Here is a 17,535-nt window from a genome sequence, read left to right as displayed (position 1 = left end):
GCCCGGGGCTGATCCATGCAACGCTCGGCAGGCAGCGTTTCTCACGTCTCCCAGAGAAACCCTAGGTGCCGACCCCAATCCCAGCTTGGCGCGGCGCCCCTGGGGTCCCCCGCGTCCATCTCCGGCTGCGGGACCCGGTGGGGGAGCGCGGAGTCGGGGCTGCGGAGAGAGGCTCCCGCGCCCTCGGCTCGCTGGCTGCGCCCGTGCCGTCCTCGGGGCCGGGCCGGACGCTAACCTTTAGGACGGTGCGGGCAGAGCTGCCCCTTGGAGGGCGCGGGCCGGGGCTCTTCCCGGCGTCCGGACGCCGGGGCCCTCGGCGTCCCCGGAAAGCGCGCTCGCCGAGCCCTTTCATTCATCCCCGGAGCCGGTCCTTTCTCTCCCCAGCAGGTGTTATCTGAGGCCACTTTGGAACTTTTGGGAGTTTAGTTTCTATTGTGATTTTAACAAATGAGTTTCGGTGAAGCGATGTCTCGGACGGACGGGGCTTTGGCACCTTCTGGACGGGGCTGAGGGCTGGCGCGGGCGGGCGGGGCTGGCGGGGGCGCGGGGCTGAGCCGGGTCCTCTTCTCCTCTGACCTGCAGAGAGCAGCTGCTTAGCCCGTGGCGGTAGGATGTGGTGAAAGGATGGGGCTTCTCACTCCCGAGGCTCACCATGGCCAGAGAGGACTCCGTGAAGTGTTTGCGTTGCTTGCTCTATGCCCTGAACCTGCTGTTCTGGGTAAGTCAAACGGTTCCACTGCCCCAGCAGGAGGGGAAGGCTGGACCCTGCTTCCTGCAGCCACAGAGTGTGCGCCCAGGGGCAGGCCTCAGCCTTAATTATTTACATGGAATCACACCCCCTATTTGTCAGAAGTAAAATTTGACCTTAAAATGCCTATGATCTACCTCAAGTTCCATTTGTAATAAGAAAAAAGAAATTCGTGTCAGTAAAATTAGGCCTGGAGTTAACCTAGGGATATAAATAAATGCACGTGCTTACATTGCTAGATAAGAAAACTATGACAGACTCTTAGGGAACCACTTGCTTGTAGGAAATTTAGATAACTGCACAAGCCGTAAATTCTTTTCTTATGTCACCCAGCCATAAAAATTTGTTGGGGCAAGCGTTCTTCATATGTTTTTGTAAGAATTCAAACCTAGCTATCTTATTGAAAGACTAGGTACATTCTTCTAGGGCATTCCATATGGTCCAAAAGTTGATTTCCATGTAAATATTCCTAAATTGGCAAAGTTTAAGGAGTTTTGGGTGTGCTTTTGGAAAATCTCATAACTAAGGCAAAAAAAATACATAAATTTTTATGCGCTATGAGTGACTTTTTGTGTTTTACACTCATGCAAAATTTCATAAAATGTTACCATTAATTGCAATATCATTTTTAAAACAGGAAAATATAAAACTGGAGCTCTGAAATTTGTTTTAGGAGGCTATCATGCTTAAGCAGTTTTTTATTTGCTATTTTTAAAAATGTTTAATCAATAACTTATATTCAGAATTTCCTGCTAAAAGTTATAATGTACAATTACTTCATTGGACTGGCTGACTGGCTGACTGGCTGACTGGCAGTGACTAGCGTTTTTTCAGAAGGTGGTTACAGGTGATCTCTAGAAGATGACATTTTGGTTAATCCGTTCCTTAGGAATGGTGCCAGTTAAAGGTGACAAGTTAGGTTTTAGCTCAGTGAGTAACCTGACAGCTATCCAAAATGGCAGCTTTATTTTTTTTCTCAAAAAAATAAAGCTGAAAAACCATTGAATAGTCAGATTCATCATTTGAAAATGTAAGTGATCTTTTTGTAGTTTAAAAATTACTGCTTATTAAGAGGTTAGACTCAGTTTCTTTCAAAATATATAATCATTACTCCTACTTGCTCATTTTTCACTTGTCTGCATGATTTTTCTTTTAATTATAGCATCATCACGTCCTATCACTGAAAGGAACTTTAAGGATGGCCTGGTTGAACTTCCTTTCTTTGTGAATGAGGAAATTAAGAGCAAGTCAAATGACTTGCCAAAGGTCAAATATTCTGACGGGGAAGGGTGCCAGGAACAAAACTCAACTTTCTTACATGTAGATAGTGCTTTAAATATGTAGCCTTGTTCAATTTTGAACCTTGACATTACTAAGATTTTTTGTTGTTGTTGTTCTTCAATAAAAAAATGAAGCTTTGGGAAATTTCTTAACAATTTGTATTGTGCCAAGAGAAAACCTCCTAATCATTTAATGAAACTATTGCTTTTTTGAAAAATGAAATTTTTGAAAACCACCTCTTCCTCAAACTATTCTACAGTTCTTTGTGTCCCCAGAGAAAGGAAAAATGTTATTATTATGATGGGCTTTTTTGGTATCCTACTCTTCAACTTTCTAATCTTGCATGTGTGTGTTCTGCTTGTTGACTTATTGGGATCGCATCCATCTTCCTCAGCTCTCCTCTCCCAGCGTCGTCACCGCTGCCCAGTAGAGGAATCAAGGTTGGCCACTAAATGCGCTCCCTATACGTTACTTCATTTCATATGCAGTTAACATTACTCATTCCTGTTCCAGTTACCATTTTCATTGTATACTTTCATGACTTTTCTTTTTTTCTTTTTATTGTTTCCTAAGTTGCGCTAGTCTTAGGGGTGGAAATGCTATGTCAAAAGATGTGCAAAGACACCAACGGTAACAGCAAAAACAAAAGATGAACAGTTAACATAAAAGATAGCTAGCAGTTACTACTGTGTTTGCCAGGTATAGTCAGTATCCATTTCCTAAGTACTTAAAATAGATGTATTTCCTACTTTTTAGAGGTGTAGTCAAAGTTAGAATTACGTATGTAGAGTACTTAGAGCCATGGTGCATAGTGCTATCTATGTGGTAGTGCTGTGTGCAGTTTTTATTCTTACAATATTGATAATCACAAATAGATTACAAGAAGGTCAGTTGCTATTACCTTTGCGCTAAGAATAGGAGCTGTTATTATTGTTGTGACTAGCAGTGCTGCCCCTGCAACGGGTACCACCGCTCATTTGGTCTAGCAGTCTTAGCCCAGGAACCTAAGCCTTGGTGGTGAAAGCACAGAAGGTACATCTTTTGTGTTCAGAAGTATTAGTTGTCATGTTTTTGGTGAGATGGTGCATTTTAACTTTTGTATCTACCCCACTACTAGTGAGCACGAGCTATACTGTATATATGTATATAAGATATATAGATATTCATGCTTTATATTAATTGATTATTTCTTAGTTATCATTTAGCTTTTCCCTACTCGTTGTTGGTTTCACTTACGTTGTTTGCTGCTATACAATTGCTGTTTTTTGTTTGTATATTTAAAACAGGGTCTCACTATGTACTTTAGCTTGGCCTTGAGCTCTTGGTGGTCCTCCTGCCTCAGCCTTCCCAGTGCAGGGATTATAGGCATGTACCACTATGCTTGGCCTAGTTACACTTTTGTATACTCTTTTTAAATATAATTTTTTATAGAATTATATATGTTCTTTTACATTTTACATCTACCTTTCTTGTCTTGGATAAGGTTTCTTTTTCATATAAACTTTTTTAAAAATTTTTTTTATTTATTTATTTATTGTGTGTGTGTGTGTGTGTGTGTGTGTGTGTGTGTGTGGCCAGCTCAGCCCACCAGCGGGCAGGGCTGGCTGGCATGTGGTGCTGGGGGATCGAACCGCGGTCCCCGTGCTTTAGCCAAGCTTGTTCCAAGTAGGTGCTTTAGACCACTGAGCCATCTCGCCAGCCCCTCGTATAAACTTCTAAGATTATTATTTTTTCTTCTTTTTTTAATGGTATATAGTACAGTGTCTCACTATGCAGCTTGGACTGGTAGTGATTCTCCTGGTTTCAGCCTCTCCAGTGCTGGGATGACAGGCGTACGCCACCATGTCTGGTCTGGGTGGCTGGCTCAGTGTGTGCCCCAGGGGCAGAGCCAGTGTGGCATGTCCAGCCAGAGATCAAACCCCAGTCCCTACACTTGCCTAAGCAGGTGCTTAGTCCTCTGAACTATCTTGCCAGCTGGAAGATCATTTTTTCTAATTAAAAGTATCTACTGGAATTTTTATTGCAATTGTTTGAATATTCATACTAACTTTGAGGAAATTAGCACTATCTTTCAAGGCTAGAGCAATGCTTTATATTTTATTACCAAGTACAGGCAATTTTCATCCTCCTTCTGGGCATGGTCCTTAGCATCCTTATGTTTCTCTCTCATCTAATTCTCCTAACAACCCTGTAGAATAGATTTTCTTCTTATTTCCCTTACTTTGGGGAAAGAAACCAGCATGCAGAAGTTTATTAACTTGCTAGTAAGTAGCAGAACAGGAATTCAAAATCCGGTTTTGTTGTTTATCCAAAGGTAGTTGAAGTTGTATTGCTGGGACCCATGGAGCATGTATCTGGAGAGGCCAAGCAAACTTCTCTAGCAGGAGGGACTCGCTGTCCACCTGCTCACTGCAGGCCTCTGGGGAGGCTTCTCAGTCAGTGTGCCTGCAGTGACCTGCGCACCCTGCTGGAGTGCACGTGGGAGGTAGTAATGCTGATCATCGGCTGGGGTGAGAGTCAGCATATTTTTGTGTTGGAAATTGAACCAAGGCCCCGTCGTGCTAGGCAGGCTAGGCAGGTGCTCTGCCACTGAGCTACATCCCCAGCCCTTAGCATTTTAAACCATCTCCTCTATAACATTGATGCTTCTGGTCTGAGCTGCCCCCCCGCACTCCCCTAAAAAAAATCTAGGAACAAAGTTTAGTGTCTACTTTTAATTCTCATTTTGATCAGACTTCACATCTTGGTTTTGGACAGACACTGTCCTTTTCTCTAGTGTGCAAGACTACCAGAGCTGTCCTTTCCACCCATGGCGTCAGAAGTTGGTGCACTGTGTTCTTCACTCTGTATTTTAATAAACATATTCCTGTCTGTTTGTATGATATGTGTACCTGTTTCCTTTCTCTAACCCACTGGGATTTTACCAAAGAGAATAATAAATCCTAATCAAGATCATAGTAAGAGCTCATACAATTTTGCTTTGCTTTCTGGGAGTTGAAAATCAAATTGAATATTTTTTTTCTTTTTGAGTAAAAAAGGTAATCGTGAATATTTTTTTAAAGTGTGAGGCACTGATTTGTTTCAGGGGGCACCATTCAGAGCCTTTTCAGGGTCACAAGCACTCTGCAGTCTCTGGATCGTTGGATGCAGCACCTTGATTGGCCATCTGCTACGTGTTTGATCCTGGTGCAGTCAATCTCTGGCAGCAGGCACACACTTTCTTTGGATTTTGAGACAAGGTCTTGTTCTGTGTGGTCCATGATGGCTTTGAACTCAGTTATTCTGCCTCAACCTCTGCGTGCCAGGATTCCAAGCTTGTGCAACCACGCCTGGCTTGTGGAGCTCTTTGGTAACCACCATTCACATTCTGTCTGTATTGGAGCAACAGTGGGGGTTATCATTACTTTAAATTTATTACACTTTTACTGTTGAAAGAATTTTTTTATTATTTAAAGAAATGAAAGCTTTTCTATATTTTTTTCATAATTTTATTGATAAACAGATAGCAATGAGACAGTTTCAAATCAAATCGCTAGGACAGTTTCAATAACTAACACACTGCATACATTCTTCTTAGTGGTTAATTGCTGTACAAGATGTGGACTTGAGATCCTATTTACAAACACCATTAGAACAAATCATTCTATTCATTAACAGAATGTAACTATCTATCCCATCCACTTTGAATACACAGATACAAATTGGACATTCATCTGTATACCCTTTTTTCCTAAGTTTCATTATTTGAGTATTATAGGTGTGTAAACTCAGCAAAATATTCTAAAAGAGTCCAGTAGCCCTTAATAGCAATGGGTCTTCTGTTTAACTGGCAATGTCATAAATTATTGACCTGAGTCCCCCACAGCTCAACATAACATCATGGCTTTACTTCCTATATTTCGTCTTCATACTTTTCTACTGGATGGTTAAGACCAAGGTAAAGCAGGACCTATGCAACAAGAGTTGTAGCTTTTTGGTCTGAGAAGGTCAGTGAAATGCCCTCAGGATTTATCCTGAGATCCTGTACCTCCGATTGTAGAACCTTTGTCAGTGTCAGCCGCTTTTCTGTATTTTAAAGATGACTTCTGTAGCTTTATGAGTGTTCATTATTCTTGGATGTTAATTTTCTATTGTTATAAACAGGAATAAAATGCCTCTCTGAAAATTTCTGAAAAAAGAAAGAAAGAAAATTTCTGAAACCGACAATCATCAAATCACATTTGTTTATTCATTTATTTTTTTTTGAAAGTTTGATGCCCTGTCTGCAGGGTTTAATTGCTATTTCTCACTATATGTAATAGTCAAGTTTTTGTTTTTTACCATTATTAAAGATAGCAACAGGGAGAGTCTATCCTCATTAAATATGAAAAGAAATAGAAACATAACATATGACCTAAAGAAGCAGGACTCTAGCTCACACTGTGGGGCTCTGTGAGAGGCAGATGAACCAGGACACAGTGTTCCACGGTGTTTCCTCAGGCCCTCAGTACCTTGTCCCTTGCAGACCCTGAAAGCTCAGATCGTTGGCAAGTGCAAGTTTTCATCTGAAGGGCATTTATGTAGTGATGCTAAAATATTATTTTTTGAATTTATGCTCTGGATTTATAGCATGAATTGCAGTCACAATCTCTTAACTCTTTCTAAGGAATAGTGGAGAGCCCTATAATAAATATTTGTGCTCTGAAAGTAAACTTTAACCATGAAAAATTCTTTCACTTGCACAGCAGAGATTCTATATATGTGGATTCAGCTAAACAGAGACTTGAGCCACTGCAGCCACTGTGCTTCTTGAGGGATGCATTTGGAGGATAGTGTGTGGCAGCTCCTTGGGAGCCCATCCTACCCTTAACAGGGATGTGAGCAAGGCTGCACGCAGCTGCCCCCACCAACCATAGTCTCCAGCTGCACTGTGGAGACCGTGGAGTTCTTTGCAAGTGGCTGCCCAGAAATGGTTGTGTAGAATGAGACCTTCTGCGGTGTGTATAGTGTTGCCATCAACATGATCTTTATACCAAAAAATGCAGAATTAGAGAGTGACATGAAGAGTGTGTCCGCAGACACCCAGAACACCCTTGCAGTGTGTCTCCTGGTCAGAGCCAGGATGGGTCCTGACATACAGGAAGAGCTCATGATTTTTTTTTTTACAAAAACCTACTATTCTGATTGTATCCAAGGCACTGTTAGTTCAGTTGTAATTAATACATGTTCATATTTAAACAATACCTGCAAGTGGTCTCAAAACCTCATACCAGCTTCCCTAGGGCCTTCATAGCATTCGCAGTATCACCTGCACTCTTTTTCTTTGGTGCCTCCTGTTCAGGACCAGTGGCAGGGGTGTGAACTGCCAAAGGGGCAGAGGGAGCGAGCAGGAGAGCCAGAAGTGGGTGTTACTGTGTGGCATCTACGTCACCCAGCAGCACACAAAGAGTCAAGGATTTATTTTACATTTCAATAAATAAAACCATTTTTGAAGAAGGAAGACTCCTACTCTGATTCCTGGATTTTCCAGACGAATGAACAGAGGTTGCAGAAGTTTGAATTCTTTATCCATTTTCTCTTTGTTGAGGCAGAAGTGTAACTAAGATCCAGTCTCTTTGACATTCTCCTTGCTAACAGATTTGACATTTTAAAAAAAGTCCAGGTAGATTGTTATAAACATCTGTCATCCTTGAAGAGAAATTGTTTTTGTTATTTATCTTTGGGGAGACTGTGGATGTTTATTTGTAGACAGTGGAAGGATTGAAAAGCTTGTTTTTTGACTGTGCCTTATTTGGTGAAAACTATAGGTATATATTTCATAGTAATAGTTAGAGAATATGGGTAACACATAAAGTTCTGATGTGAAAAACAGCTTGGTTTAAGACTTTATCATTCTATAATTAGGTCCTAGCAAAACAAAACTTTGTGCTTAAAACAGAAAATTTCTTATTTCTAAGTATTATTGAGAACTAGCATTTTCTAAGACTTTTCTAAGACAGGGTGTGATAAATATCCTTTCTATAAAGTAATGCTTATTATTTTGTAAATATTTCCTTGAACTTCAAATAACGGTTGCATTACTTGAGAAACTGTTAGGGAGCTGTGAGACTAATTACATGGGATAACCACAACAATTTAGGGATCAAGAGTGACAGCTGAAGAATTACTTTCCTGATTTGATTAGCACACAGAGTATATGTGTTGAAACTTCACAGTGATGCCCATAGATATGTGTAATTATTATTACTACAGATTAATTACAAGGGAAATATAAATTTAAAAAACTAACTTGGAGAATTAGCATAAACTACCATTATTAGTGAGATGTCTAAATTGCTTATGTAAGTCACACTTTTGCTTTATAACATCAGGATTTGTTATTGAGTTGAATCAGTCACGGTTCAGTTTCTCGCTATAGGCGTGCACTGTATTTGCTGCTTTATGATCATTTTTTAAACTCTTGAGTAAAATCAGTCATTGAGGATGAAACTGTTTTCAGACACTTAACGGGGAGCTGCTTACACTGTTTCCTGTTTCCTGGAGGATAATGCTTTGTGTTGATATTGTTTATTTTGATTAATGTTCTGTGTATAGCTACAACGTGCAGCTCCTGTGGGGGTGCACAGTGGGACTTGGTAGAATGAAAAGTTTGTAGTACAAAGGACTTGAGAACACCTGAGCCAACCTCTGTCTTGAGTTTTAAATCTTTATATCGTCATTTGCCAAACATCTCTTGACCGGAAAACTTCCAGCGATAGAAAGCTTTGTTCATGGTAAAACATCTCCTGATTTTGTTAAAGATCTCTAAGAGTTAGCTTATCTGGCAAGTTAAACCATTTCTCTTTAATTCAGGTCTATTTTCATTCGTTCACCTACATGCTTAGGCCCCACTGCTGAGTGTTCTTCTGTGTGGTGGGAAGCTGACAGTAGTCTGTGTCTTTCTTCTGTGGGGTGCGGTGGGCGGGCAACAGCAGGGAAGTGAGAGGATAATTGCCCTACAAGGTCTGTCCAGAGAGCTTTGAGAGGGAGGAAGTCCGTAGTTCAGTAAGGAGGGAGTGCAGAGACAATCCTTCCACTCCTGTGCTGTTTGCGCTGGCCTGCAGAAGAGGGGATCTGCTGCCCATGAGCTAGAAAGGCGGGGTCAGGTGTCTGAGGGCCCAAGGTACAGCATGGGTAGAGTTGGGAAGTGTGTATGGTGCTTTTTTTGGTAGAACTGGGGACTGAACTCAGGGCCTTGAGGCAAGGGCCAGGCAAGGGCTTATTTTATTGAGCCATCTCCTCGGCCCTCTATAGTGCCTTTTGCAAACAGTTTTGTCACTGTTCAAGTGTGGGAAGAAGCTGGCAGGAAGCGAGGTTAAAGAGGTAGGTGAAAGGTTGACTGAGAGGGCCTGTCTGACCTGCTCAAGAGTTCCAGCTTTATTCTCTGCAAGGGAGTTAGGGGGAGAGGAAACTACAGTGGAGAAGGAGCTACAAAGGACAGCTATAAGCTGAGTGCCGGATCATTGATCTACAGAGGTGATTGAAAGGTGAATCCAAAGTAGACTCTGTGAGCTGGCAAGTTCTGTTGGTAAGGAGATTGTAGCCTCCTGGCAAGACACGAGTAGGACCTGACCTGGCCAGAAGCAGCAGGAGAGGGCGCAGACCTAACCAGCCGCCTCACAGGAGCCCTCTGAAGAACTTGAGGCTAATTAGATGTCAGACAGAGGAAGAGGGAGAGGTCCAGGCTGCCGGCCAAGTTGCCAGTTTACAGGGTGGAAAGGTTGTGTATACCGTTCACCGATCCAGGAAATATGGTGGGAGGGGAAATGCAACCTGGAGAGGGACTGAGGTGAGCTCTGTTGTACAGATGCTGACCCCGAGACTGGCCACCGGGGTCGGGCGCGCTGTACCCCAGGCTGGCTGCGTGCCTGCTCTGTGGGCCTTCGGATATTTGCACATCCCATTTCCAAACTGACTTCAGTGTAGTCTAGTCTTTTAAATTGACTGAGAAAAATAGAAAGAGAACTCTTCGGTCTAAAGTGACTTGTGATAAATAGGCAACATGTAAGGCCTGTGCTCTGCTTAATAATCATAAGAATCTTCTGTGAAGTAGTTTTAAAATAAGATTTTATAAAAAAACTGAAGGTGAGGAAAGAATTAAATGATATCCAAAGCCATACGGATGAAAAGGAGTAGAGTTCAGATTCCTAACTGGAATTCAAAGTTCAGTGGCTTCCCATTGTCATATGGTCAAGACCATGCACATTAAAGTGACTTCTAAGACTCCACCGGCTAGCCCATGCCTGATCTTACCATGTACCAGCTTCCTTCCAATATGTCACGCTGCCTCCTCAGAACTTTACTCCTTTTTCTGACTGAAAGGTTCTTCACAACCCCTGTCCTCCTAATTAACTGAAAAATATTCTTCAGATCTTAGCTCTCTGAGAGAAGTCCTTTTGACACTGTGAAATGGGTCAGGCACTTTAAAAGGAGTTCTTAGAGCAACTTGTGCTATTTCTTCCTAGCACTTGGTACAACTTGCTGTTACATATTTAAATATTTATGTCCTGCCAAGTTAATGTGTGTCCTCTTACTTAGTTGCACCACAGTCTCTGCGTCTCATCCCTTACGCACGGCACAAAGAGCAGGCATTCAGTGTGTCTTTTTTGAATGGAAGAAGGACTTCACACTTCAGGTTTTCATTATTTCGTGTGTGTACTTATTGCCTTCCTACATGGAGCTGCAGCAAGGCCGGGGTTTTGTTTGTTGTATTCACTGCATCTCGGGATCTAGTCCAGTTCAAAGCAAGTAGTAGGTTTTAAGTAAATAAAATGCAAACAAATGACAACAGTGACCTACATAGTTAGCTGGTTTCCCAAGCATTGGGCATTCTCCACTGTTCAAGAGGGCACACAGCTCTCCTGGGAGTCTTTATCTAGAAAGCCTGTTCCATGGCCGTTGTTTGTGTCAGAGAAGCCTCATCCCTGACTTAGACGCTCAGTCGGTTGTCCTGCAATATGAAAAGAAATATTTTTTAAAAGATATGTTATTTTTGCTTATAAATGAAAGAACTGTGCATCATGATGACCACTGTCCACACACTACACACAATGAAGAATCCGATAACTTACTGACACCTGACTCACAGCTATAACGTTGATGATGGACTAAACAGTCTGTAAGAAATTCAGGGATGGAGGTGCCAGTGTCAGTTATTACTTTGAATGGAATTAAATGTAACTGCAAATTAATTTGAGATAATTAAACAAAAGAACATGCTAATAGGCTGTTCTCTCCATGTGTCATTTATAAGGTACTTAGAAACCCAAATTACCAAATTAGAGAGACATACACAGTCTCAGATATAATCAACAGCTTCATGATCCTCTGCTGGCCATTTTTGTTTTAGTAGGTTTTATTTTTAGTAGATGTCATTATTATTAATATTTTGGAAACCGGATCTTGCTATGTAAACTGGCCTTAAACTCATTATGTAGTGTAGGCTGTTCTCAAACTTGCAGGGCTCCTCCTGTCTCAGCCTCTCAGTGCTGGGATTACAAGCAAATGCCACTATACTTGGCTTAGTATGTGTTATTATTACTAGGTATACTAAGGCAACAGATCAGTAGATGGCTGCCATCAAAAAGACAGTTCACTGTGCTAACAGATTCCAGGAGTCATATCTATGTCACTGTGGGAGGGGAGCAGAGAATGCGCGGGATTGGTCACAGGTAGAAGGAGAGGTGGGACCCTTGGGCCCACGATTTTATTGTGGTTTCTACAGGAAGGAGTAGGTGAGGCTTTAGGGTTTTTTTTATTATTAATTTTATTGAGAAATAGCAATGAGACAGTTTCAAAACCAATTAGTAGGACAGTTTCAATAATTAATACATTGCATATTATTGCCTTCATAGTAGTTATTCGTAGTACAAGATGCAGACATGATATCCTGTCCAAACACTATTAGTACAAATCTTCTCATTGAATTAAGAGAAAGTAGGTGTATATCTATCCTATTTTGTATATACAGATACAAATTAGTCCTTCATTTGTATCCCCTTTTTTGTTTAGTTTTGTCAGAGATGGATATTCCATTGCCATTTAAATATTGTAGGTGCATGAGTTCAGCAAAATAATCCAATATAGTCCAGTAGTCCATCATAGTAGTGGGTTATCTGTAGGACTGGCAATGTCAGAAGTTGTTGATTTGAGCCTTTTACAGCTCAGCATATTAATATGGCTTTACTTTTTATACCTGAAGTTTTAGTTTGAGTAACTGGGCTGATTAGGGCAGGTGTACATGGACTGAGTGTGAGAGTTGGTTAAGGCAGGTCCTTGGGGGCATGATTTCTGAATTGGTTGCTTTGTTATTGAGCAGTGGAGCCCTTGGAGGAAAGCTTCTCCAAGAACAAGGTGGGAGATGAGGGAGGAGTGGGGTCTAGACAAGGTGGTGGGAGCATATTGTCAGGGTCCCTGAAAGAAGGTGTGTCTGGCATCAAATGTAAGAGCATCAAATTTGCAGAAGCTGTGGCCAATCCACTTGGTAGCTTCGTTGATTTGCAATCTGTTTTTCATTTCTGAAAGAAGTGAAGACAATAATGACCATCCTGATTCTCCTGTAGACTGTGGTTCTAGGCTTCCTAAACTTGTTTTAGGTCTTATGCATGCTGTGAACTCAGTTTTGAATAATTGTATTTAAATACACAAAATAAAATGCATTGGCTTACCAAGGAAGTAATGACCCTGGTACCCTAGAATTTCAGCGTAAGGAACACGTGTGTGTTCCCTTTTTAAAACTACATTAAGGGGCCGGGGAGATGGCTCAGTAGAATAAGCGCTTGGCTGGCAAGTGCAAGGACATGAGTTCAATTCCCAGTTCTGAAAAAAAAAATAAAACTACATTAAAACAAGGAAGAGAATTTCAATAGATGTCAGCCTACAAAAAGAAAAACTACAAATGAAACAACAGCAAGCATATTTGGAAAAATGCAAAGCAGATAAAATAGTACATTTTTTAGCTGTTCCCTGAAAAGTGGATGGTAAATCAATAGTGAGAGAAAGACTGGGAACAACTTGAGTCTGAAGTGTAAGTAAAATACAAGGATGCCTGAGATGTCGTGTAGTAAGCCATCCTGCTATATCAAGTCTGGGTAAAGACTGGATGAGGTATATTGATAATTGTTGACACTGAATAATGAGTAAGTAAAGGTTAATTATACTTTGCTTTTTACTTTGGTATATGTTTAAAAATTTCACAACTCACTAGTTTTTAAAAAAATTATTTATTTATTTGATACAGGGTCTCACTACGCAGCTCAGACATGCTGTGATCCTCCTGTCTCAGCCTCCCCAGAGCCAGGATTATAGGTGTGCACCTCTGTGCCTGGTTTGGGAGCTGGCACGGTGCACTCTGAGCTGTGTTCAGGGGCTAGCATGGTGTGCAGTACCTGGGATCAAACCCAGGTCCTTGGCTTGCCAGGCAGAAGCTTAGACCGTTGAGCTATCTCTTCAGCCCTCAATAAATTTTTGAAAACTATCTAAATCACGTTGAAAATATGTTCTCAAGGGAAACTTTTGAAAACCTGCATGTTAACTCCTAAGTTCTCAAGGTCTTTTCTATTTTGACAGAAATCTTTCTGAAATATGCCTTACATTTATCTTCTTGAGCACAGGGTGGTAAAGCTCAACGCAATCTGATTTGTTAGAATTTCTAGCGTTTCAGTGAACCTCCATTACCATTGTACCAGAGACTTAGCCTTAAATGCTGATATAATGAGTGTGCAAGACAGACTGAGACTTGCTTGACACAAACAGCAGTCACAAAACAGGCTTTCTAGATAACAGCTCTCAAGAGGGCTTGGTGTCCTCTTGAGCAGTGAACAAAGCCTATCTGCTTGGAGAACCAGCTATTTAGTTCACTGTTGTTGTTTGTTTGTAAATATTTGCCTGGCATCTACTATCTTTCTTCTTTGTGTGGGGCTAGATTCAGAGATTTACAAAGAATAGGGCAAAGGAGATCCTGACCTCTTGGCAGTCTCTGGGAGGACAGCAGCAATAAACAGACACACAAAGCAATGAAAAAACTGTAAAAAGTGCCACGAAACACAGATAAGTGACCTGGGGAGAGGCTTGCAGACCCCAGCGGCAGAGTCGGGATTCAGAACCCAGGTTGCTAGGCTGTGGAGCTCCCGGGTAAGACCTTGTCTCTCACATTTAGAACTGAGCAAAACCTGTTGCACAAATCGCATAGGACCAGTCTACACACTGTACATGTTTCTTTTTTGAAAAGAACAGTCTCTAGCATTCTGGCCCACCTCGGTCTACATATTTGTATGGCATACTTCGTGGTAACTGAAGGCTCAGTGCTTCTTGTCCTGTACATAGACATATATTTCAACCCTACAAATAAACTTAATCCATTTTTTACACTTAGAGTAATAAAGATCATTTCTTTATATTTTGCGTCATGACATCATTATTAAAATTCTCGTAGTTGCCACATAAAATGCTTCTTTGCAATTGATTTCATTGAATCAGGATTCAAACCAGGTCAGCATATACTAGAAAATCTCTTAGACTCGTAGTGATCCACCTATTTACAGCCTCCCAAAAGCTGGGATTACAGGCACGCGTCATCACACCAGTCTCAATTGTCGCCTCAGTGTGCCCCAGGGGTGGGGCTGGCACTGCAGGCCCAAGGATTGAACCCCTGGCCCCTGTGCCTGCTTGCAGGTGCTTTAAATCTACTGAGCTATTCGGCCAGCCGTCTATTTACCAATTTTTTGCAAATTGAAGAAACCATGTAATTTTTCTTGTGAAATAATCTCATGTTTTCAGTTTTACTGATTGCATTCCTGTGGTGGCATTTAACAAGTTTTAAATCTGTGCCCTGTATTTTGCATAAACTGATAGACCTGGAGGCTTAATAAGGTTCTGGTTTGATGTTTTTGGTAAAACTGCTTGTTAGTTATTCCATCATTTTGGAAGACACATTGCATCATGTATAAAGTAAGAGGCCATGGGTCTGGTATCATCAGCCAGCCTGCTGTAGTGGTTGTCAGCTCTGCCTGCACCCTAGAGCATCCGGGGAGTTCTTACACACTTCTGATGAGCAAGTCCCATGCAACAACTGGCCTGTGGTGGGCCTTGGCTTGGTAATGTTTTGAATCTCAGGTGATTCCAGCATACAGACAGTACTGAGAATCCCAGGCCTGATAAATTTGGTAGTGACTGCAGAACTCTTCCTAGAGATCCATTATTTTAGAAGAGTTTAGTAAATGGTAGTGTGGCAAAGTAATTTCAAAAACTCTTCTATTAAAACTTTTACTCGATCATTGGCTTTCCATTTAGCTTGTACAGGAAAAGTAGGATAAATATAAATGAGGATTCCTATCAGTTGTCTGAATACTGAGTTGGATATCAACATCCTATACAGGTGACCAGTGAGTTTGAATAATTTTGCGTTTATGGATTTTAGGACATATATTTTAAATCATTGTATATGTTATTATTATTTTACTGTTGACAGTGTTTAAATTTTAGACAATAGAAGGCCTTTTAAGTTTGCTCCTGACACCTTTTTTACAACATTTAATAGTATTTAATAGTAATAGTGTTCAATCATTGCCTTGCTTTTAAGCATGACAGTGTGCTGTAGACTCATCTTATATATTTGATAATGTAGTTGTTTTGTAGTTTCTTCATTTTAGGTGCTTTCTGGCCTGTGCCCTGAAATTGTCATTTAATAGTTTAGTTTCTGTATTCTGTTTGGTGGCATCCTATCTAATGGCTATGGAATAGTTACTAAATGAATTGAAGTATAGTAGTGATTATACATTTCAATAGGTAGCAAATAACAATAAAAAAAACACTATAGTTTGTAGATAGGATATCATTTCTGCATGTTGTACAGACAATTAACCACTGGGAGGAATATATGCAATGTCTTAATTATTGAAAGTGTCCTACCAATTTGATTTGAAACTGCCTCATTTTATCAATTTTATCAATAAAATTATGGAAAAAACTATAAAGATTAGGTAGAAAAATCTTTATTTTAAAAAAGTCTGTGAATCTTAGAGCATGTGTCACAGAAACCCTTGGTGAGCACTCGGTGTGCCTGTGCTTTCTCCACAGTTAATGTCCATCAGCGTGTTGGCTGTCTCTGCCTGGATGAGGGATTACCTGAACAATGTTCTGACTTTAACGGCTGAAACAAGGTACGCTCTGTGATTGCGATAGAATTCTTTCACTAGGTTTTCTGAGATCCTTGATTTCAGAGAGCTCCGTCCCTAGCTGTTTAGGGGGCGGTGCTCCTCTGTGACCCCGGGAGCAGTGTTTCCTGCCCCCTGCAGTCTGGGGCAGACACTTTCATTTTCCAGCATTGTCTTCGAGGCCCACTCCCACTCTTGAGGGGATCAGGTGGCCGCGTGTTCAGATGGACATTTCTGGGTATGGTAACAGAGCTGCTTACCCTCCTAGCTGTGTCGCAGTCATGTCATTTTTGTGTATAAAGAGCAGCCTAGCTCTATTTCCCTAAGAAAACCTCAGTCAGCTTCCCTTTACCTTTGTTTTCCTTGGCTAGTGAAAGCCAAACTTCACAAAGCCATTTTCTTCTTAAATTTCAGGGGTTGATCCCTTAACATCACAAGGGACAAATTACTTGTTCTCATCTCTGAATGGAGGTTGTAATATATACTGCTCAGAATTGTGCTAAGGATTACACGAGATGCCTTTTTGTAAAGTCCTAGGCACAATGGAACTTGTAAGCGCTCAATAACGGTTAAGTTTTGCATTGTATCTTGGGAGTATTTGGATTATATCTTACTTACAGTAGGATGTGATTTCTTCTTTCAGAGTGGAGGAGGCCGTCATCTTGACTTACTTTCCTGTGGTTCATCCGGTCATGATTGCTGTTTGCTGTTTCCTTATCATCGTGGGAATGCTGGGATACTGCGGGACAGTGAAAAGAAACCTGTTGCTCCTTGCATGGGTACAGTGTTTTTGTCTTCACTTTAGTATAGTTAAAAGAGACCCACTGGCATGGCATTACTTGTTATCAGTCTGCAAGACTGTGTACTTAGGGACCATGAGGTCAGTACCTCTAATCTGCGGTAATTGTTTAGCTTCCGGTGAGGCTGGAATCTTTCTTTCCATGACTGACCATTTAAAAATGAGTATTTGCTGTACTCAAATGATGAGGCACATAATATGTGGGCTGTTTAATTATCTCACTCCGGCTATGTGTTGACATTTTCATTTGAAAGCATTAGTTCTTTTTAGTGCCATAGACCTTATTACCATGGAAGAGGTCCCTTGGGACTGGAACTGAGACGTCATAGAATGGAATTATTTTTCTTTCTATTCTAATTTTAAACAACTCATCCTGTTAACCCCGTGGAATCAGGTGGTAAGCTAGCAGATAGAGTCTGTAATCCTGGCACTGTGTTTGTATTGTTCAGTGGCTATAAGTGAGTCTGTTTCTCTAAACTTGTTTCTTCTTAACTCTTGAAGAGTTAGACTGCATTACTTTTTAAGTTCATTACATT

General features: G+C 41.0%; 1 protein-coding gene across 2 annotated transcripts in view; it reads left to right on the top strand.

Moving 5' to 3' along the window:
- Nucleotides 1-17,535, top strand: part of Tspan12 (tetraspanin 12) — a 72,517-nt gene that overhangs the window by 670 nt on the left and 54,312 nt on the right. The window contains exons 1-4 of one of the 2 annotated variants that reach the window (XM_023703426.1): nucleotides 1-65; nucleotides 583-718; nucleotides 16,124-16,206; nucleotides 16,844-16,979. In XM_023703426.1, coding sequence (XP_023559194.1) covers nucleotides 653-718; nucleotides 16,124-16,206; nucleotides 16,844-16,979 — 285 coding nt within the window. In that variant the 5' untranslated portion in view covers nucleotides 1-65; nucleotides 583-652. The remainder of the gene's footprint in view (nucleotides 66-582; nucleotides 719-16,123; nucleotides 16,207-16,843; nucleotides 16,980-17,535) is intronic. The other variant, XM_004643303.2, reaches the window with a different exon arrangement.

The sequence above is a fragment of the Octodon degus genome, unplaced genomic scaffold (assembly GCF_000260255.1).
Source record: "Octodon degus isolate 3935 unplaced genomic scaffold, OctDeg1.0 scaffold00170, whole genome shotgun sequence".
Classification (NCBI taxonomy): Eukaryota; Metazoa; Chordata; class Mammalia; order Rodentia; family Octodontidae; genus Octodon; species Octodon degus.
The sequence above is the reverse complement of the archived record's forward strand: the minus strand, read 5'-3'. Positions and strand labels throughout refer to the sequence as shown.